At 39.0% G+C, this 23,866-nt stretch overlaps 1 protein-coding gene across 3 annotated transcripts in view; it reads left to right on the top strand.

Annotated features, from left to right (window-relative positions):
* CUNH11orf49 (chromosome unknown C11orf49 homolog) overlaps window positions 1-23,866 on the top strand; it is a 149,539-nt gene that overhangs the window by 21,979 nt on the left and 103,694 nt on the right. For 2 of the 3 annotated variants that reach the window (XM_036326005.1, XM_036326004.1), the window contains exon 2: window positions 10,160-10,262. The exons of the other annotated variant lie outside the window; for it this stretch is intronic. In XM_036326005.1, coding sequence (XP_036181898.1) covers window positions 10,160-10,262 — 103 coding nt within the window. The remainder of the gene's footprint in view (window positions 1-10,159; window positions 10,263-23,866) is intronic. 3 annotated transcript variants of the gene reach the window in all.

The following is a 23,866-nucleotide window of genomic DNA, read 5'->3' as shown; positions in this document are numbered from 1 at the left end:
TCAAGGTGATATATCTTATTAAGCGGTTAGTTTAGAGGTTCTTTCCTATACAGATTTGTAAGCCGGTGTGTAATAATCACACAGGGGACTTGTTGCCTGGCAGCACGTGTCCCTGAGTGGTAGTACATGGCTTGCATTGTAATGCCGTCAGTGCAAGGGCCAGCTGGCTGGACATGTACTGCCACATGGGCCAGAGACTCCATTCCTCAACAAAACAGCAGCCAGCACTAGGGTTAACAGAAAATGACAAACCAGGCGTGGATGAGGGAGGCGCCAGCAGAGCAGCGGGGTGTCCTTTGATTTGCTTCTATTATTTGCATGTCTTTCTTGTGATGTCTGTGAAATGTTCAGAATGACAAAGTTTTTAAAAGACCTGCTGACTCTGCCTGAAAAATGTGAAAAACCTCCCGTTTAGAGCCTATTATGTCCAGCTAGCCTGCATTTTCTATATCTTTCTCTTCATTTTTTATTAATGCAAACATTTGCATGAAGACAGAACCTTTGTTTCTTAAAGAGTTCATCTGCTCCTGCTGCTTACTGGCCCTGCCATGCAAGAGCACAACAGAACCTTTGTTATGCTTAGAGCAAAGCTGTTTATGAACGGTGGCTTACTGAGGACTGCTTCCTGTGCTGTGTCCTTCCATTTTGTCTCAAAAGGAAAAAAGAAAATAGTTCTTAGGAGTGAAAAGGATTTGGACTTTCTTTTATTTAAGTCCTGGATGTTGAAATGACAAAAAGCCCCCAAATTTGTGAGGAACTGGTAATTGCATTGAATGCATTTTTTCACTTTACCTTGAAGATAATGAGGCTCTTAGTAACAATGGAAGGAACAAGTGCTTTCTCATTGGAATAGAGAGAAGGAACAGTAAAAAGGCAACAGAAAGAGGAGTTGAGAACAGGACAAAAGTGGCTTCCTGTAAGAACCCCAATATTGTAACAGAATGTGTTTTGGTACTTAGAGTTTCCCACCTGGGAGGCACAGCGCTAAATGGTTGCGCTGAATAAAGAGCAGTACCAGAGTGTATAAATAGGGACGCGGTTTATGTATCATTCAGTAAGTATTTGAACGACTGCACTGTGGAGGACACTGAGTGGCCCTGAGTGTTAAAGGGTATAGAAGATAAATGAGTCATGGTTCCTATCTGTATTTAAGGAGTAGTATGATATTGGAAAAATTAAAATAGGTGTTCAGGGAGTTCAGGAAAAGGAAGATTGCTTCTGGCTGGGAGAGAATCAGGGAACGCTTCATGAAGAAGGTGGCATTCCAATTGAGCCTGGCAGGAAAGGTAGGCTTGGACAGTGCAACATTCCTAAGAATGATGAATCAAAAATTATATGCAGTAATATCACTAATCCATAAAGTCATAGTTAAATTTCATATTACCAAATTTAATCACTAATAATCTATAAACGCATGGTTTGCCTCAAAGGCTAACCATGACTATATAGCACAATTAATTTTCACCCTGTAACTTTCATATTTTTTGGCCTGACATGACGTAAGTGGTACATGATTTACTCCATGTTTGTCAATGTATAGGTGGTGGTGTTGTTTTTTAAAACCTGGTTCTGGAAAATCGTTTTGTGAATGTTTATGGAGTTGATTTGGTAACTATACTGCTCTTTGAGTAACTATTTTGCAAAGCTATTGTGATGACAATTTTACTTGGGTTCTTCCTGTGTCCCATAGAAGTGCCACTTTAAATTTCTCTGACATTCAGGCAGTTCATTTTGTTATGGTGAGCTAGCTAAATGCTTTAAGTTTGGACCTCTGTAAAAGCCTCCTTAAAAAAATGCAAAACTCCAACCTACTAATTCTGCATTATGAGATTTAGTCTGGAAATATGGAAGCAATATGATTTAAGCACTTAGCCTTAATTGACGTCCCCAAAATATTAACAATTACCAGTGTTAGGAAGGAGGCGGGAGGAGGGAAAGATTAATGGTTGACTAGGGACTGTTTGAATGTCAAAGCACTCAGCTTTGCACAGCTGTTAACTTGTCTATTGGTTGAGGTAAGTAAACTTTAGCTTTCCATCCCCTACTTTACATAAAGATCTTTAGTCACCTCTAGTTTCTGGTTGTCACAGGTGATGTTAACACATGTGTAATGCTTTGCTTGTCCCTGGCTTGTCTTTTAGTATGAGTTTGACTAGCTGTATCGCAGTGGTTTGGATTCCCAAAAGTGATGTATTAGTTTTGTCTGTTTTATAATTAACTATTAATGTAAAAGGTCTTTCCTTCATTTTTAAATTTGTTCTTAGAAAAGTCCATTTGATATAAGTCATGCTGCATAACTCTTTAAAAGCTGCAATAGCCCTGGCTGGTTTGGCTCAGTGGATAGAGCGTCGGTCTGCAGACTGAGGGGTCCCAGGTTCGATTCTGGTCAAGGGTTGCGGGCTCAATCCCCAGTAGGGAGTGTGAAGGAGGCAGCCAATTGATGATTCTCTCTCATTGATGTTTCTCTCTCTCCCTCTGTTTAAAGGCTAGAACTGAAATGGGTATATGATTATGTGTATTATTATACAGGGGTGGGCAAAGTAGGTTTACAGTTGCATTGTGACGTTCTTTTGAGTTAATAAAGCTATTGTAATCATCATAAGCTACATGTCTTTTTCCATACAAACAACTGTAAACCTACTTTTGTCCGCCCTGTGTGTGTAGGGTTTTATCTAAATTTGAATCCTAGCTCAGCCATTTGTTAAGGCTTTGAGCAGGTTACATAACCTTCCTGAGCTTCAAACACAGTTTACCACCTACCTCACTGGGTTGTATAAGGTTTGCATGTGCTAGTTTTCCTCATTTCCCCATCTCCTTTGGTTAAAGGAAATTGGTTGAGGGTGGTCTAAGATCAAAGATGGTCGTGTATGAGTAATAAAATATTTCCCTAGAACATTCTATATCCCTAGATCAGGACATACCAGTAAAGACAGAGGATGTAAGTAATTAATTTTAAAGGTCTATTAATTTTTAAACCATTAAGCTAAGTCTTTGTATTTAACAAGATCAGTACTGTATCATATTAGTGATTTATAAATGATATTGAACTTGAATTTTTTAAGTTTACATGACAGGTTGTTGGTTAACAGCAATAATTTTTTTTAATGTCAGAGGACTGCCTTAATTTAATTCTACATTTATTTGTGCCAACCAGCATCTGAAGCTCAGAGGCTTCAAAAACCAAAATGTTTCTTAAAAGCACTCTGGCAAGGGAGGAAAAAGTCATATTTAAATTGAATATATATATTCTGCTTTTCTCTTACACTGCTATTGCTGTTGTGTATATTTATTAATATTATATATAATAATTCATGTGAGTGTTTTTCCAGTGAGACTTGTTTATTCTAGTATAGGAGCTCTGTATTAAATAGTAAGAGTGGTCTAACTAATGTTGTAGGTGGAAATTCTAGGCCCCTCAAGCAAAATCTTCCAAATGGGACCCCTTATCATTTAATTGCAAAACAAACAGCTAATACTTTGATGGTATTTAGGCCTTGGAAAGGAGTAGAAAGAAATAGTTTTGGACTTTCCCCATGTAAATTAGAGTCTTCTGAGTAGCAGTTAATAAATGAATGCTTCCCACATGTTTAAAGGCTAGAACTGAAATGGGTATATGATTATGTGTATTATTATACAGGGGTGGGCAAAGTAAGTTTACAGTTGCACTGTGACATTCTTTTGAGTTAATAAAGCTATTGTAATCATCATAACCTACATGTCTTTTTCCATACAAACAACTGTAAACCTACTTTTGTCCGCCCTCTGTGTGTAGGGTTTTATGTAGCCCAGGAATTTTTGAAGGTAATCTATAAATATGTTTGGTTGGATGAACAGAACTATAAATGAGTAGGGGGCTATAGAAGGTTGGTCTCTTGGTGTTCATTAGCATTGAAACCCTATTGTGTTGTGAGTTTTGCAGTGTCGTGGAGGGGTACATAGTAACAACTAATAACAGTAATAAAAATAGCTTATATTTATAGCACACTCATAGTATGTGTCAAGCAATATGCTAAGATTATTACATACATTATTCTCTTTACTCCTCTCTACAACCTTAGATGGTAGCTACTGTTCTCTAATTTTATAGAAAAGGACAGGCAGAGAGACTAGATAACTTGTTTAAAGTCACATAGTTAATAATTGCCAGAGCTAGTAATCAAATTGAGGTGAGCCTGACTGCAGAAAGCTTTCATAGCAGGAGCGTCTCTGGTACAGAGATTAATTGATCAGCAGGAGGTGATTCAACGGAACCAAGAAATTTCTGATCCACAATTGCCTTCACTTGAGAGGTTCATGTGAAGCTCATACAGTGTTTACTTGTATTTCACTTGGATTTTTCAGGGCAGCATGTTCCAGTTATAAGTGTTTATCTCAGACAGAGATCCTATCTGAGCAAGACATGGCTGCTTGGGCCTCAGTGTGGATTTCAGAACAATAGAGCTTTATTGGTACATGTTAGAAAACACACTGAATTCTGGTCTTGTGGAAGTCCCAGCAAAGCAGAAGAGAAAATGCCAATCTGAAATGATTTTCCTTTCCCAAAAGGGCAGCTAAGGTGCCCATATATCTTTGCCCTCCGGGGATGCAGGTGTGCAGTTTAATCATTCACACAAATTAAAGCATATTCCTTTGCATTTAAAAAATAATATAAAATGACATTCTTCATGTTTTATTGCCAGGAAAGAGCTTTGAACTCCTGTTTCATTGAAGTTTGATAAACTGCAAGGGTTTTCCAGGATTGGGTGGTGCACTTATCTAGTAACCACAAAGGGAACATTGGACTGATAACAACTGCAGGTGAGGGAAACCGCCAGAGAGCGGCAATTAGAGAGAGTTCTTCACACTGGCTTGTGTGAAATTCTCAGAAGGGAGGAACCTTTTCCTGCCTCTTCTTAGCTGCTTCTCTTCTCCCACTGATAAAAAGAGCACCAGGGTGTTCTGTTTCCACTTTGTGAACTAGGGGTGGGTAGGGTGAATACTTTGTGGTGGGATGATTCTTAAGTTCTAACTTGATACAAATGTTGATTGCCCCCTCCCCCCACGCACATATGAGTTCATATAGACACAAATGGACATCTCTCAGGTGATTTTATTATCAACATACACCCCTGCTTTTGTTCTATGTGTAAAAATCATATTTACTTCCAAAACTATTTATAAAATGTCAATGGTGAGTTAGTATGGTATGGAGTTAAGAGCATGGGTTCTTGGTAAGACGCAAACTTTGGTTTGAATCTTGGCCTCTCTTTTACTAGCTGCATGAGCTTGAGCAAGTTACTTTAATTTTATAAATCTCAGTTCTTCCATTTGTAAAATGGAAATAATCAAAACACCTATCATAGGATTGTTGAGAAGACTAAATAAAATAATGCATGTAAAATTATTAGCCCAGTATCTGGCACATTGTTGTTCAGTAAGTTTCACAGGTGCTCAAAATTGGTAGCTGTTATTATTATCATTATTATATTAAACTCTAACCATCTGATTTGTAGATTAAGCAGGTATAGTCCTTTATTTTTCTTTCTTTCTCTTCCCCTCTCTTTTTTATTATTTTATTTATTTATTTTATTTATTTATTTATTTATTTATTTATTTATTTTATTGCTTAAAGTATTACAAAGGGTATTACATATGTGTCTTTTTTTTTTCCCCTGCCCTTGACTATCCCCTGGCCTCCCCCACCCCCCTCTCTTTTTAAAAAAATAGTTTGTTTTCCAGAAAATTCCTTCTGTCTTTCTAGGAGAATAAAAGTACTTTGGTTCAAACATTCCTCCCTTAAAGGGCTTTCACACTTACTTGTGCCGTAGGAGCTAGGGAGCAGTAGCATGATTTGCTTCTAAGTACGGCAGAGCGCTTTCATTTCTACCATTTAAAAAAATCCTGTACTAGCCTTAGGTAGGTAGATCTAAGTCATAGAAGCCCAAATAGACTAAGGAAGAAATATTTTTGTAGGGTCAGGATAAGTGGGTGGGAGAAGGGAAGGAGGATACAGAAGTGAAAATATAGCTGATTTTAATGTTAGCTTGGCTGTTTCTTCTCTCAATTTAATATATACTTAATTATAAAACAATACCAGAATTGGCATGTATTATCTCACAGCTTCATTCAGTTTTCCCATTTCTTAGAGAAGTCGTTTTCCACTGGAAACTGTTGATAAAGCACTGATTTTGTCTTCACACCTTTTGGGGGTGGGGGCTGGAGAACCTTTGCAGTGATTGATGGTTGTTAGTTTTGGGGAGCACTTAAATGAACAGAATAAGTAACAGAATGTAAACATGTCTTTCATGTGGACTTTAGGCTGGTGCATGTGTGGTGGAGCCTAGGTCACCGTTGTTAAAGGAAGACTCCCAGAGTAGAGCTTGGGTAGATAAGCTTGTTTGCTTCATAAGTGTTACTGGACCACCAGGATTTTAGGGATAGTTTTGTGAAATACTCATTTTTATTAATTTTAGGTAATTTATCCATATTTTCTTGAAGGATAAAACTATGAAAGAGGCAGATGTCCGTCATGGCAGCAATTTTGTGGAATGGTGTTTTGTCAGGATATTCATCACTTTGGGGTTTTTTATTCTCACTATTCCAAAAGAAAGTTGTGATTAAAAAAAAATGTTTTTGGATGGTAAGTGGAAAACACTGAGTTGGAAGTTTTTACGTGAAGTGTGCCTCGATACCATTCTCATACCTCTAAAGATTCAATTCAGGAGGAGGAATAGTCATTTGTTGAGCACCGACTATCTCTGAAGCTCTGGCCTTTGTTGTTTACTGAAGTAGACCCTCAATAGCCCTTTGAGATGGGCTTTTAAGAAAATACATTATCAAGCAAGCCAAGGACTCTGGTGTTTTACATGCATTACCTTATTTTATTCTTATAATCCTACTAGTAGCCGGGTGCACGAAATTCGTGCACATTAAAAGGGAATTAATTGCCCTAACTGGTTTGGCTCAGTGGATAGAGCATCGGCCTGCGGACTCAAGGGTCCCAGGTTCGATTCCGGTCAAGGACATGTACCTTGGTTGCGGGCACATCCCCAGTGGGGAGTGTGCAGGAGGCAGCTGATTGATGTTTCTCTCTCATCGATGTTTCTAACTCTCTATTCCTCTCTGTAAAAAATCAATAAAATATATTTTTTAAAAAAGGGAATTAATTAGCAGAGATATTTTAATATTGCTATTTGCCCTTCTCTATAATAGAAGTGTGAGAGATGAAAGGAAATTAGTAAAATGTATATGAAAATAATATATAGATTTATTAATAAATAAACAGTAACAAAAGGATATAACAACAACAGAGGCATGATATAAAAATGACAAAAACATGATATGAAAACAACAAAAACATGATATAAAAACAACAGTGATGCAAACAATGACTGATAAAGTGATTAAACTTATTCTGATATCTCCCTGTACACTACATTAAGAGTGAAAACACTTTCAGAGTGCTTGACTAATTTCCCTTGTGATGAAGTACTTAGAACTTTAACTGTAACATCACATGCTCTTCAAACTCGAGAGAAAGCAACATATAACTGACCATGTGCAAAAATGGGTTCAGGTAGGAACATGCCTGCTCTGTCTAGAGTTTGTCCTTGTGATTTATTAATAGTCATCACAAATGCTGGCATCACGGGGAACCGTCGTCGAATCAATTTAAATGGGAGGCCAGTGTCAGGTGGGGACAAATTAATTCTTGGAATCAGAACAGCCTCTCCCTCTGCAGATCCTGTTAATACTTCAGCTTCGATAATGTTAGGTCGTAATCTTTTGATAATAAATCTGGTACCATTACAAAGACCCCATTTACTATTGAGATTTCTCAATAGCATGATGATTGCACCCGCTTTCAATTTTAATTTATGACATGGCATTCCTGAAGGAGTAATACTATTCAGAAATTCGATGGGGAAATTTTCCTTTGTTTCTTTGTTATGGGGTGGGGCCACAACATTAGTAACAAAGAAACAGAATTAAAACTTCATTGTGGGGAGCCGCTACAGTGTTTTGGACAGGTTCAAGCCTTGGACTGATGAGAGGGCACAGTCCTCTCATTGCCATGTGCAAGTCCCAGCTTGGAGGGCAGGGCCCTCTCAGCACAATTATAGCCAACAGCTAGAGTTGTAAGCTTGAACCTATGGTTCAAACACGTGGCCCCACGTGCCTGAGTGATGTGGGCTTGATAGAGTTCAGGTGCATGTAGTTGAGTAGGATTGAAACCCAGGAGAATGTTTGTAAACATCTTGGTCACACCCTTTCTTTGCCTCCCAGCATTTGCTATAAAATAAAGGCATGGCTGTGGGCGTGGTCACTGTCTCTCAGAGAAGCAGCGTCTCACCAAGACCTGGCTTTCATTCTCTGGTCTGTCTTTTCTAAGCCTTTCAAGCCTCCCCACTCAGGTTCACCCCGTGCTGGCGCAGCACACTTTAGAAAGATCTGCCTCTAGGCTCCCAGGGTGGGTTCCTGCCTCAAACTCCGCCCTTACAGGAAACAGCTCCGGGAAACAGCTTGGGGGAGGGCGCAGCCGTTGCCAAGACAACCCCTGTAGGACTGATTTCCTTCGCTCGGTGGCAACTGTTCGTCTGTATGTGGTGAACACCAGCCATGGTTTTTATATAAGTAGATGATGTGTAGGTACTAATAATAGTGTCATTACAAACAGTAATAGTATTATTATCCACTTTTTACATGAGGAAATAGGCTTGGAGAGTAACTTGCTCAAGATCATACAGCTAAGAATTGGTAGAGCCGAAAATGGAACTCAGGTCTTTCTAAACTCCAAAGCCCATGTTTTTAACCGGTGATTTTTAAAAAAATATATATATATATATTTTTATTGATTTCAGAGAGGAAGGGAGAGGGAGAGAGAGAGAGTGATGAGGGAGAATCGTTGATCGCCTGCCTCCTACACGCCCCACACTGGGAGCCTGCAACCCAGGTATGTGACCTGACTGAGAATCAAACCATGACCTTCTGGTTCATAGGTCGATGCTCAACCACTGACCCGTGCTGGCTGGGCTTAACCAGTGATTCTTAAACTTCACCATATGTAAAAAGCATCATGGGTACTTTTTAAAAATTACTGGGCTTCAGTTAGAAATATAAGGTCACTAAGTCTGGGATGGTGCCAGTTTATAAATCTGCATTTAACAGGGTATCTCAGATGTTTCAGATCAACAAGTTGACCATCTTTTGAGAAAAAGTTAAGTTTCTTTCCACATAGGTGCAGATTAAATAACTAAGATTAATCTACCAAAGACAGAGCCGTGAATCAAAACACATTTCTTTCTAAATTTAATACTCAGACCCTTTCTGAGAAGTCCATGATTAATCTGCATATTTAACAGTCACAATAAATGCAGAAAACATAACTTCTGATAAATTGAACCACACAGATTTCATTTATTATTTTCCAAGGTTAATAGTTTATAACACTAGTTTACACGATCCTTAAACTTTTCTAATTTTTTATTAAAGAATTGAGTTTTCTTGCCCTAGCCAGTTTGGTTCAGTGGATAGAGCATCAGCCTCTGGACCAAAGGGTCCTAGGTTTAATTCCCATCTAGGGCAAGTACCTCAGCTGCAAGCTCCTCCCCCGCCTGGGTCGTGGTCAGGGCGTGTGCAGGAGGCAACCAATTGATGTGTTTCTCTCATGTTGATATTTCTCTTTCTCTCTCTCTCTCTCCCACTCTCTCTAAAAATCAATGGAAAAAATATCCTCAGGTGAGGAGAAAAGAAAAGAAAAAAAAGGAATTTTCTTTGCAATCAGATCATTTATGCTTTAGGCACTCTTCCCTGGAATAAGTTTGGAGACATACAGAAAATGAAAGCGGGTGGAAGGAAATGGGAAGAAAAGAACTTACAGATATATCTGCTTAATGGTGCTAAAGCTCCTCTATAGCTCTCCCTCACCACTGAAATGAAGCGTTGATGTAAATACTAACAGCCAACCAGATGGCAGTATGTCATGTGCTACATCATGTCCAATTCTACCCTTTGGAACCATTGGTCCATTAAGGCCAATAAGTTTGGTTAGCCTATTTCAATCCATTTCCTAGAGTAGAGGCAATACCTTGACTGACTTTCATGGCCTCCTATTTGGATTGGGAGGACTTTTATTTTTTACTTTTCTCTCTCACTTTTCTCTCTTTTGTTTTTTTGGTAGCTCAGCGACATGTCCTCACGTACATGGAGGATGCAGTGTGCCAGCTGCTAGAAAATAAGGAAGATGTTAGCCAATATGGTATTGCCAGGTTCTTCACTGAATAGTAAGTACGTGAATGCTTTGCCAATAGTGTGAGCCCAGAGAAGGCACTTGGAAGCAGGCAAGGTACATGAAGAAGAGAGCAGGACAAGGCTGATTATGAGGTGGCAGTGAATGCTCAGTTTTGGTAGCTGGTCCAGGGCTGCCCAAACATGTTTTGGAACATGACCTTGGAGCAACTAGTTTTAAGTTTTAACTAGTGATAAGTTTCATGATGGTCATGACTACAGAAGCTCAGCAACTGCTTGTTTGATTTATTAGATCTGTTTCTTTAGGTCCCTCTTATAATTTTTAACCTTCTACGTAATTCAAGATATTCACTCTGATTTCTTTTAGTAAGTGTACCTTTAGCCTGTGTTTTTCGTGGCTGGTTTTTTCATTGAAATGTTTAGGATCCTGTTCCCTTGCAGTTTTCTTTCTGTGGGATGCTGTCTCAATCATGTAATTATTTAAGAGTATTTCTAAAGGCAGGACATCATAGATTATATCTTTGAAGGGTTATACTTCTTTGTATAGTGTGCTTGGAGTATGTAAAAGTCAAAATGATTGCTATTTTTTTTGATATCTCATTGTATTTTTATTTATTTTTTTAATTTTGTTTTATTGCTTAAAGTATTACAAAGAGTATTACATATGTCTCCTTTTTTTTTTTTTCCCCTTGACCTTCCCCGGCCTCCCCTACCCCCCCGTGTCTTGTATCCATTGGTTATGCTTATATGCATGCATACAAGTCCTTCGGTTGATCGCTTACCACCCCCCAACACTCCCCGGCCTTGCTATTTTTATTTTTTTTTTTAGCATCGATAATGTTTTTACGCTGAATCGGGTAATCACTTTAAAACTGTTTGGTCATGCCGAAGCCGGTTTGGCTCAGTGGATAGAGCGTCGGCCTGCGGACTGAAGGGTCCCAGGTTTGATTCCGGTCAGGGGCATGTACCTGGGTTGCGGGCATATCCCCAGTAGGAGATGTGCAGGAGGCAGCTGATCGATGTTTCTCTCTCATCGATGTTTCTAACTCTCTATCTCTCTCCCTTCCTCTCTGTAAAAAATCAATGAAATATATTTAAAAAAAAAAAAAAAAAAAAAAACCTTTAAAAAAAAAAAAAACTGTTTGGTCATCATGAAAGGATTTGTTAAAGAAATACAAAGCATTATTTTTATTACTGATATGACATATATTTATATAATCATTTGAAGTCTCTTTCCTTTTGTTCTAATTTTTTGGGAGCATTCTGAGAAAGGAAGAATTACCTCTTACAGGTTTCTATTTAAGGTGAATCATGAACTCTTCCTTGAAAACAGATTTTTTCTTTCTTTTCTCCAGAGGTTCCTTGGAGATCAGACAACTGTTCTAATGGTGTGTTGTTAGGACTAGCTTGGAGAGAGGAAGTGGGGAGGAGGGAGGGAGGGAGGGAGGGAGGGAGGGAGGGAGGGAGGGAAGGAGAGGAGAGAGAGAGAGAGAGAGAGAGAGAGAGAGAGAGAGAGAGAGAGAGAGAGAGAGAAAGAGAACTATAGATCTGTTGCCTTATGTATGTGCCCTGACGGGGGATCGAACCAGCAACCTTGCAGTGCACAGGACGATGGACAATCAACTGAGCCACTCTAGCCAGGCTAGGGGAATTCTTGACTCTCCCAAACTCTTTTGCTGAATAATAGGTCACACAAGTAAAATCTAGATTTCTCATGGATTGAAATTTCGTTTCTGGGAAAAACAGGCTTTCCAGGAGCAGAGCCAGTCCCTTTCCCAGTCTTCTAAGGAGGATAAAATAGAGAAAGGAAATCTCAATTGTTCTCGTGATGTGGTAAGCAAAGGAGATGGGCAGGGAATAAAGACTAAGATTGAATAGTCTTGCTTGCTTTTACAGAACTGATGAGCCTAGGAGTTGTTTCTAGGCCATTTAATCTGTACCGGCACCCTTAAGGCTCCTTGCCAAGTGAAATATGATTCTTCTGGGGCAATGCTTCTTCCTTTTTTCTTTTTTTTTAAAATTTACTCCCCCACCCTCATCTCCTTTATAAGTCTTTTCCCTGTTATACTGGTTCCTTGAGGGTAGGCATCAATTCTTCTTCATCTTTGTATTCCTAGTGCCTGCAACAATGCTTAGCAACTAATAGATATTGGTACATGTTGAATCAACAGCTATATCTATAGTTTGTTATTGCATATTATGCTCTTATTCTTGATCTTGTTAAAAATAAAGAATATCTCTTTTTTGTTGATTCTTTTTTTCTTTTTATTTATTTTTTATGAATTCAGAGAGGAAGGGAGAAAGAAAGAGATAGAAACATCAATGATGAGAGATAATCATTGATTAGCTGCCTCCTGCATATTTCGTACTGGGGGCTGAACTTGCAACTTGGGCATGTGCCCTGACTAGGAATCGAATCTCGATCTCCTGGCCCATAGATTGATGCTCAACCATCAAGCCATGCCGGCGAGCTGTTGATTCTTTTTTTTTTTCTTTTTCTTTTTAATATATATTTTATTGATTTTTTTACAGAGAGGATGGGAGAGGGATAGAGAGTCAGAAGCATCGGTGAGAGAGAAACATCGATCAGCTGCCTCTGGCGCATCCCCAGTTGCGCCCGCAACCAAGGTACATGCCCTTGACCAGAATCGAACCCGGGACCCTTCAGTCCCTAGGCTGACGCTCTATTCACTGAGCCAAACCTATCAGGGCTGATTCTTTTTTATAAAGCTCTACATTTGTCATTTAAGAAGCTGCATACCATGTGTATAGCACTCAAAAGTGAACCTACTGGTCTGTGTCACTGATCCTGAACTCTGGAGAGTCAGTGGTGAAACTTACACCCTTCAGATGCTATTGATTGTAGCTTTTATCTGCCAATAAACTGTTGAAAGACTCAAGATTTTCCACAGGGCGATGGAAAGCTAGTTGCCGAGTGATGTGTTTCTTGTCGTCAGGAAACTGAAACTACATAATGTATGTGAATGGCACATACCTGAGACTTCTGTAACTCTGAGATACCTTATTGGCCTGAGCCAAGTTATTTTGGGAAGTGAACAACTATCAAAGTTCCAAAATCCTTAAAAAAACAACAAAACTTGAAAGATGTGGAAGCCTGCTGGAATAGGAATTAGTATTTTGTGGACAAGACCTGGATCAGTAGAGGCTACGATTTTGCTTTGATTTGTGAATTTTATTTAGTGAAAAGCCTTCTTTTTTAGGCCTCCTTATTATATTGATTCATAGAAACATGATGAAGTGAAAAGAACACTGCCCTAGGAAGCAGGGATCCTAATTCTTATAAGTCCTTGCTTTATAATCTTGGTCAAATTTCTGAAATTTTCTGAGCTTTAGTTACTTCATCTATGAAAAGGATGTAATAAAGTCTTACACGCCAATAATAATATAGTAATTATATTTTATAATAGACATTTTTTATGAAACTCATGCTATATCTCAGCCACTATAATTCTTTGAACCATTATTATCTCTATTTTATAGATGAGGAAACAAACTCAGGAAGGTTAAAATAGCTTTTTAAGTTCACAAGCGAGTAAGACACAGAGTTAGGATGAAATCCTGTTTGTGGTATTATAAAAGTAGTATTCTCTTCTGTCTCCCAGTCACTATACTGCCTAATCTTGCTGGAGGCCTAACTAATTTTGAGGTCTCTTCTAGCTATACTTTCTAAATTATTTTAATTTTCCCTTATGAACTATTACATAGTCTTATCTGGTGACTTTAGGTCATTGCCATTTTAATATTTAGTATTGGGGTATACAACTGGAGCTGATTCTACACAATAGGAAACACTTTTTAAAAATATGTTAACCAAACACTTCCATCTCTCAGTTTCAAGTTCACACACTGAGATTTTCATACTCTTTTTTGTTTTGTTTTGTTAATCCTCACTCGAGGATATTTTCCCATTGATTTTTAAGGAGAGTGGAAGAGAGAGAAATATCAATGTGAGAGAAACACATCCATTGGTTGCTTCCTACACAAGCCCTCACCTGGGCTCGGGCTAGGGAGGAGCCTGCCTAGGTACATGCCCCTGACGGAAATCGAACCTGGGCCCCTTTAGTTAGCAGGCCAACCTTTTATTCACTAAGCCAAATTGGCTAGGGCAATACCCTTTTTTTTTTTTAATCCTCACCCGAGAATATGTTTTTTATTGGAGAGAGAGAGGGAGGGAGGGAGGGAGGGAGGGAGGGAGGAGAGAGAGAGAGAGAGAGAGAGAGAGAGAGAGAGAGAGAGAAAGAGAAAGAGAGAGAGAGGGAGAGAGAGAGAGAGAGAGAGAGGAGAGAGAGAGAGAGAGAGAGAGAGAGAGAGGGCGGGGAGAGAGAGAGAAACATAAATGGGAGAGAGAAACATTGATCAGTTGCCTCCCATATGCACTCCAAAACCCGCAAGCTGGGTATGTACCCTGACTGGGAATCAAACCCGAGACCCTTTGGTGCACGGGATGATGTTCCCACCAACTGAACCATATCAATTGGGGAAAGATTTTCATATATTTAATGATGGAAGATTTACCTTTAAACAATTATAGAAGTACTCTTGTTTGTGGAAGGCTTTTCTGTTGATTTTCTCGTCTGGGTCTGCTTGCCCTCTCACCTGTGCTGTCACTCCTCGCCTGTTAGTGTTTTCCAACAAACCTATGATTGTTCCGGCAAATCTGGATAAGCTGTAAAACATGAGTAGCTAAGCTGTACTATGCATGTGTGTCTGCAAGACTATGAGCTCTTTAGATCATATTCCTCTGGATACTCTTGAAAGAAGGATTCTAAATCCCAGAGGATTTTCTTTTATGTTGTATGCAACCTCTACTTCTGAATGTTGTCTTTCAATCAGTGGAAGGTAACAGGAATTAATATTTAGAGGTGCCACTCTAAGAATAGACCGAGTGTCAGCACCAGGTCAGGACCTCTGACGAAGTACATCCAAGAAAATGAGGCTGGAGTAGCTGTAACTTAGAAACCACAGCAGAGTGTGACCAGGTTTTGTGGTAAAGAGAAAATGAGAAATGTGGTTTTTTAAGACATTGGAAAATAATGATGAGAGAAAAACAGGCTGAAATCTGAGAATTCCTATCAGGATTGGGAACCCTTCTTTACAGGCTAAATTGATGGTTATAACACTGTGGTATCAGGGAGCTTGACCTCCACCTACTAATATGGAAAAGAATGATACTCTGTGGTCTTGGTTGGTGGGCCCAGGAGGGCTCTTTCTTATGATCAAGTGTCTTGTTTTTGTTTTTAAAAATGATGATTGTAGGTTCTTGGGGAAGTTTTCGTGATGACTATTTTGGTCACAAGTACACAAATTATCTTCATTGATTGAGGTTTATTCTAAGGATATGTGAGAATTTAAGACAACATTCATTCAGTAATTATTTTTGAGCCAGCCCCCATTCTGGGCCTGTGTGCACTAGGCAATGGAGATATAGTGGTGAACAAGACAAATAAGGTAATTACCTTCATGGATCTAAAGCTTTAGTGAGGGAAGTCCTGGCTGCGTAGCTCAGTTGGTTAGTGTCATCCTGGTACACCAAGATTGTGGGTTTGGTCCCCGGTCAGGGCACATAAATGGAACAATAAATTGATGTTTCTCTCTCTCTCCTCTTCCCCTTTGCCCCCCCTCTCTCTATCTAAAAATCAGTAAAAAAAATTAAATACATAAAGTTGTAGTGAGGGAGATAGTCAATAAAGAATTAAAGTGACGATGATGACAGCAGCTAATAGTTAATAAATACTTGCTATGTGCTAGGCACTGTTCTAAGCTTATAAGGTGTTATCTCATTTAAATCTCATAATACTATGAGGTGGGGTATTAGTATTATCTTCATTTTACACATTAGGAAATTCAAGCACACAAAAGTAACATTCCTCAGGCTACACAGCTAATTACTGTAGCAAGATAAATAACAAGGAAATAATTAGGGTAATGTGATATATAGGATGGCCAGGAAGGCCTCTTGGAAGAAATGGCATTTCAGGGCTTATCCCATGAATGACTGGCTCATCCCATCAGAGAGCCAGTAAGTGATCTCAGCTGAGGTGATTCACCTTCTTTTTATCCACCTTTATTACCTAGGCTTATTTGCATACAATAAATGGGGAATTTTATCTTTTAGGTTGCACACAACCTAAAAGATAATTTGATTTTATTTGCTGCTACTCAGAATAGAATACCCTTAATAGGGTCACAGAAAGCTACGTTACAGGTAATTGGCCTCCCTCATGCACTACTCATATATAATAAGTGAAAGTAAAATAATTAGTCATCAAAATTACTGGTATTTATTATCTAATACTAGAGGCCCAGTGCACAACATTCGTGCACTGAGGGGGGGGTGTCCTAAGCCCATCCTGCCCCCTCTTGCAGTCTGGGACCCCTCAGGGGATGTCTGCCTAAGCTGGCAGTTGGACATCTCCCAAGGGGTCCTTAGCACTGCTGTGGAGGCAGGAGAGTCTCCCGCCACCGCCGCTGCGCTTGCCAATGAGCCTGCCTTCTGGCTGAGCAGTGCACCCCCTGTGGGAGCACACTGACCACCATGGGGCAGCTCCTGCTTTAAGTATCTGCCCCCTGGTGGTCAGTGCGCTTCATAGCGACTGGTTGTTCCGCCGCTTGGTCGATTTGCATATGCCTTTTATTATATACTAGAAGCCTGATGCATGAAATTTGTGTAAGGGGCTCAGTCCTCGCAGCCCCTCACAGCCTTGGCCGGCCCTCACAGCCCTGGCTTCGTCAGGAAGATCGTCCGGATGGTCATTCTGCTGTTTGGTCTAATTACCATATTAGCTCTTTATTATATAGGAGGATATATGCTATACATATGGAGATGGAAATATTAATCATCAGAATTCAGTGAGAAGTTGTATACCTGTTAATGTATATATATACTCTTGTAAAAGATACCAACATCAAATTCCTTTTTTATTGTTTTGATTAGAATAAATCCATGAAATGTGAACTTCATTAACTCACTCTCAGATAAAAAAAGGAGGTCTGCATGTTCCTAAATCACTTGAAATGTAACTTTAATGAAAACAATTCATGATTATAAAATATGTATTCTTTCTCTTTGTTTTTAAACAGGTGCTCTAAGCCCTATGAAAAGATGACCCACTTCTCTCCTAAATAATCTAGAACAATCAGGGTGTAAACTTTCAGTTCTAAAGTTGGCAGATTTTTTTAGGAGTATCCACCATCCAGCATTTAAGTAATGTTGTTTTGGGTTCTTCTTGTGCTCATGGTAACAGAGGAGTGGAGATTTGGAGCAACAAGAAACACATCAGGACAAACCATACGTCACTGATTTCCAGGTTCATAGCTTTGAATGAGGGATGGACTTGAGATGTTTCTGGGCCATTTCTGTTCCATGTTTTTCCTACTTATTTTTGTCAAACTGAGCCAAAATGTGGTGTGCTGAAGTAATGGTGACTAATCCTATTGTAGGCTTCTTCTAAAAGAGTAATGCTTCTCCCCAGTCCCACCCCATCTTTTTTCCATAGTTCAGTTCTTAGCTGGAGTTGTCACATCATAACAGAAAATTCCCCATTTGTCATCTGGATTCTCACAGACTCAGACAATTGCCAGGAATAGATTTTGCCTTGAGCTAACGCAATCCTACCCTCACTGTATTGGCCCAGGCACTTTTGTTACGCCATCGTTTGTGAGCTCTACAGAGCATTCAGTTCTTTTCTATATTATTAGAGGTATCCCACAGCAAAAGGACTCCGGGAAGACGTAGGTAGTGAGTTTAGAGTCACCAAAATCTGTTTTGAAGCTTAAAAATCCAGCCACATCGAGGCTAGAAGAAGCTACTTATTACTTAGAATTCATCCCTCTTCTTCAGTACCTTCATGTTTTGATTACAGGGAACCATCCAGCAGCACTTGACCTGGTGACTGAGGAAGCCATTTCACAGCCCACTGGTCCCTTGACTCATTTAGAAGTCGGAGTCAAAGGTTATGGAAGTAATCATGGGGCCCAGATTCTCCCCATAAGGAAAGACCTTACCCGCCCCCCTCACCCCCCGCCCCTTTAACAAGTTAAGAGAAACTTAGCTGTTGTAAAACTGTTCAGTAAGAGGAAATGTAGGCACTCCATCCTTGACTGAAGTATTCTCAAGACCCAGTGATATTATTTCTGTTTTCATGGGAGCTGCTTTTATATGGAAGCTAGTATAAAATTTAGGTGTAACTCTCTACACTAAGTATTTTCCCTTAAAGAAATTATTTGATTTATTTTAATCTGTAAATAATATAAAGAATCTTTATTTGGTCCAATCCAAGTCCTGATATTCCTTCTCATACCACCCTCTGACAGTTTGAAACTTTGCTTCATCAACAATAGAGCAATTTATCAGTGCTTTCAACTTCTTCCATGATTTTCTCAGAACTCTAGATCTCTGGTGCTGGCGGCACAGGCCTGGCGCAAGAGCAGGAAAGAATGACACAATCTGGCACCTTTAACCAGAAAGTTTTAATGAACTGGGATGGGGGTAGAAGGGATAGAGTGGAAGGAGGAGGGACAGTTAGGATTTTGGCAGCCACACAAAGGTTCTTCTTCCCTGAGAAAAGTGAAATGAAAGTCAAATGAATCTTCTCTCTGTTACTGTGATCTGCGAAGATGTTTGTCTGTCTCTGAACTTCCAGCCCCATGGCAGGTGCATCTTTACAGTCAGTGACTTCCCCACTAAACAACTTGTTTCTCAGGATCCCTCAAGAGGGGTCATGTTCAACCGATTTCCTGTCTGAGGCCATAGCCGTGATTCCTTTCTTCAACTCTCAGATGTAATTCTGACCAGCACAGTGGAAACTATCTTATCAGAAAAATGTCATGAGCACGTAAATTTATTTTAGGACACGATCCCGGATTGCTGAGTTCTTGGGCTGCAGCAGTAGGCATTGTTTCTGGGGTGGCCATAGAAACAGACTTAAATTCATCCCTTTGTCATTAAATAGCATTAACAACAAATGTCTTTGTTAATGTTCTTATGTTATATTTTCCAAGGCAAGATCATAGCTAGGGATGATGATACCTATCTCATAAGGTGGTTAAATCGAGTGAAATGACATGTGTAGAATATCTGGGTAGGTATAATTCATTTCCATTATGTTTCATTCCTCTTTAGCTCCATTTTTGTGGGATTTTTGCTTCTCTCTTCATGGATGTCTTAGAAAGGGACAGTCTTCCTCTTCTTTCTCTTTAAATGGTATCAGAGTTGAAGGTCTTGAGGACTTTTTAGTCTCTCTTGTTTTCGGTAACACCTCTTTGCTTACCTTGCATTTTATAAATTTTTTATTTTTAGATTAAAAGCATTTGATGATTTTCTGCACATCTATTAGCTATTTAGTGTTACTCATGTCATTCATCATTTAGTTTATTCAGAGAATAGCCTAAGAACGATTTTCTACATCCCCCCTCCCCCACCTATTACCCATTTCCTCATTTTACCCTCTTTCCTCTGGCTGCCAACATTAAAAAATTCAAGGAGTAATGGGAGACCTGAGCCAATCAAGTCTAACTAACTTGTGTTGTTCCTATTCTTAGTTCTAGTGGTACAGTGATGTGCTCAGGGTAATGAAAAGCAGACATTCTCTGCTGAGGTCATTGCTCCTCATACTGGCAACCTGCTCCAGGAAGCTGTTTATCTGTGCTTGCCGAGCCAAGCTCCAGCTGCCAAACAGTTGGAATGTATTGAGAAACCACAGAGCCCAAAGAGAGAATGTTACACAGGCAGTTCCAAGCAGGGAGAATATATTTACACCACGCAAGCTGTAGTTTACATGTGTGGGGTAATTGTTCATCTGTACACTCTAATACTTCACCTTCTATGCAACATATATGCCTTGAGAACTACACTGCTATGCCAAATAGCCCTAAACTTGTCATAAGGGGAAAAGGGTATTATAGCAAATTTTATGTAAAAACCAGTTTTTTAAGGTAGTATTTTTCTGAGTCAAATTTAACGTTTAGAATCTTAAACTATACAGGCCTGGTCTCTAAAGTATCCCCAAACCCCGTTCCTTGCATAGTTTTTCCAAATAAATATTTTTTAATCTCTTTACCACAATATCAAGTATTGTTACAGAGCTTCAAATGTGGCCTCTACTAATAGGAATATAAGTTATGGTTAAGTTATGGTCACTTGCCTATAAGGGGATGTAATCTGGTTTAGAAGATAATGCTTATTTTTTTTAAAAAAAGATGAAAGCACTTGATTAAAGGTATATTTACAAATATAAAAGATAATTGCATCCTAGGTTCAATAAAGCCAAGTGGTAAACAAGATCTAAGGTCATTTAGTAAGAGGAAGGACTTACAACATTATTTGAAACAAACATTTTTAAAATACAGTTCAAAATCTCACTACAATGAGCTTCATCAAGTATCTAAGTGATTAATATGACTTTTTTTTCATATTTTGTGGTCGTGGAGTGGGGCAAAGTAGTCGATATTATTGATGCCCATCCATAATTCCCTATTGGTGTCAGCTGTCCCTTCTCTAGAAAATCGGTCTCAGCCAAACAGGAGTTCTTAACACCTCCCCACCACCATGAGGGTATCACATAGCCAATCACTGACTGACACAGGGATTAGAAGGGCTGGTCTCCTTGCCTCAAAATGGGACTTGTGCTGAGTTACAATTTTTGCTCTAGAGATCAGACTGAACCTGGATTCTCCTCCGACCCCGTCACTTTCTCTTCTCAGAGCACTCTGTCAATGAGCCATGGGCACCAACATTCTTGTCTCGGGCTCTGCTTTCAGGGAACCTGACCTGTGTTGCCTATTGTCATTTTAGAAATAGTAATTTTTTTTTACTATTGAAATTACTAGAGTATTGTTAGTGGAAACTTAAACAAAAGGGTATTTGTTTAAGGACATTACAGTCATGTGCTTCATGATAATGACATTTTGGTCAACAGTGAACCGCAGGTACCTTGGTGGTCCATAAGATTATACTGCATAGTCTAGGTGTGTAGCGGGCTGTACCATCTAGGTATAGAATAATGCTTACTGATTAACAAATAATTAGGGAGCAATTTAAGACCTTCTCTAATGGCATTAAGTTGTGCTCTGAGAGTAAGGAGAAATAATTGGCACTAAAGTAGTTAAAGAAGGCATCATAGAGGAGTTTGTTTTGACATGTGTGATGGTTAATTTTGTGTCAACTTGACCAGGCTAACTTGTGCCCAGATAACAGGTAGGACATTATTTCTGGGTGTGTCTGTGGGGGTGTTTTCAGAAGAGGTGAGCATTTGAATTGGTAGATTGAGTAGAGAAGATTGCCCTCACCAATGTGGGCGGGCATCATCCAATTCATCAAGAGCCTGACTAGAGCAAAAAGGTGGAGGAAGGATGAATTTGCTTTTCTTGCTTGAGCTGGGATATCCATTTTCTTCTATTTTGGGACATCAGCACTACTGGTTCTTGGGTCTTCGAACTCATGCCATTGGCCCTCACCCCACCTCCATTCTTGTTTGGACTTGAACTGGGGCTTACACCATTAGCTCTCCTGGCTCTTGGACCTTCAGACTGAGATTGAATAACACCACCGACTTTCCTAGTTCTCCAGATTGCAGATGGCAGATCGTGGGGCTTCTTGGCCTTCATAATCACAAAAGCCAATTCCATAATCACATAAGCTAAATATCCTCTTATATATCTGCCCAGTGCACGGATTTGTGCACATAGAAAGGAAATTAATTAGAAGAAATATTTTAATATCACTATTCTCCCTTTCTCTATAATATAAGTGTCAGAGATGAAAGAAAATTAGTAAAATGTATATGAAAATAATATATAAATTGATTAATAAATAAACAATAACAACATGATATACCAACAAAGACATGATATAAAAACAACAAAGACGTAATATAAAAACAACAAAAACATAAAAACAACATTGATAAAAACAATGACTGATAAATTGATTAAACTTACTATAATATCTCCCTGTATACCACATTAAGAGTAAAAACACTTTCAGAGTGCTTGACTAATTTCCCTTGCGATGAAGTATTTACAACTTTAACTTTAACGTCACACGCTCTTCAAACCCAAGAGAAAGCAACATATCACTGATCATGGCAGAAAACGGGTTCAGGTAGGAATATTCCTACTCTGTCTAGAGTTTGTCCTTATGATTTATTAATAGTCATAGCAAATGCTAGCAGCATGTGAAACTGTCTTTGAATTAATTTAAATGGAAGGCCAGTGTCAGACGGGGACAAATCAATTTTTGGAATCAGAACAACCTCTCCGTCCACAGATCCTGTTAATACTTCAGCTTCAATTATGTTAGGTCGCAATCTTTTGATAATAAATCTAGTACCATTACAAAGACCCCATTTACTATTAAGATTTTTCAGTAGCATGATGATTGCACCTAATTTCAATTTTAATTTATGACACAGCATTCTAGAAGGAGTAATACTATTAAGAAATTCGATGGGAAATTTTTCTTTTTTGGCATCATCCGTTGAATCGATGGAATCATCACTCAAATAGGTGTGAAAATCTCCAAGTATATCCAAAATTTCTTCATTTAATTTATGAACATGCTCATTTTTAGGACAAAGGACTGCATATTTAGATATATTTTTAATATTATCTATAGATATACTATTTACAAAGGTAGCTTCAATAATAGATCTGTTACAAAGCATTTCACAGGGGATTTCAATAATATCCATTCTGAGAGCTTTATATGTATTACGCATGTGTGAGTCAACGTTTATTTTTAATTGTCAGTGTGCGTCATATATACAAGACGGTCAGATGGTCGGACGGTCGGACGGGCAGATGGATGGTTGGTCACTTAGCCTTTTATATATATAGATACTGTTGGTTCTGTTTCTCTGGAGAATACTGACTAATGCAACCTGGAAAGGTGAGTCGAATTTGGATAAGCAAAAAAGAAAGGAGACTTTTTGTGTGTGAATGAAAGCACTGTAGGATAGTGATTAAGAACACAGATCTGTGTTTGAGGGCCTGCCATGTACTAGTATGTGATCTTGTTGAGCAGGTTGCATAGCCTCATTTATAAAACAGGGAGAGTCAGCCCTAGACAATTTGCTCAGTGGATAGAGCATCAGCTCACAAACTGAAGGGTCGCAGATTTGATTTCGGTCAAGGTCATGTACCTCAGTTGTAGGCTCATCCCTGCCCTGGTCAGGGCACCTGTGGGAGGTGGTAATCGATGTGTCTCTCTCACATCAATGTTTCTCTCTCTCTGTCTCTCCCCTTCCCTTCTGTTCTCTCTAAAAAAATCAATGGGAAAAATATCCTCGGATGAGGATTAATAAAACAACAAAAAAGGTAGGGAGTGTCATGTATAAAATTTTGTGTTACATGATTGTTGGAAGGATTAAATGAGATAATGAAAGTAAAGTGCTTAGCATTCTAAGATATACTAAGTGTTGAATTAATGACAGCTATTGCTATTGTTGTACATTCTGGGTTTGGAAAATGCCTAATGATATGTATTCATCATTGTAGTATCAAATAGAGTATTTTCACTGATTCAAAAATGCTCTATGCTCTGCCTGTTTATCCTACATCCCATTCCAACCTCCATTGTCTTCACAATTTTGCCTTTTCCAGGTCTTCTATAGTTTCAATC

Source organism: Myotis myotis, unplaced genomic scaffold (assembly GCF_014108235.1).
Source record: "Myotis myotis isolate mMyoMyo1 unplaced genomic scaffold, mMyoMyo1.p scaffold_m19_p_10, whole genome shotgun sequence".
Taxonomy (NCBI): Eukaryota; Metazoa; Chordata; class Mammalia; order Chiroptera; family Vespertilionidae; genus Myotis; species Myotis myotis.
Note: the sequence above shows the minus strand (reverse complement) of the source record. Positions and strands in the feature narration are given on the sequence as shown.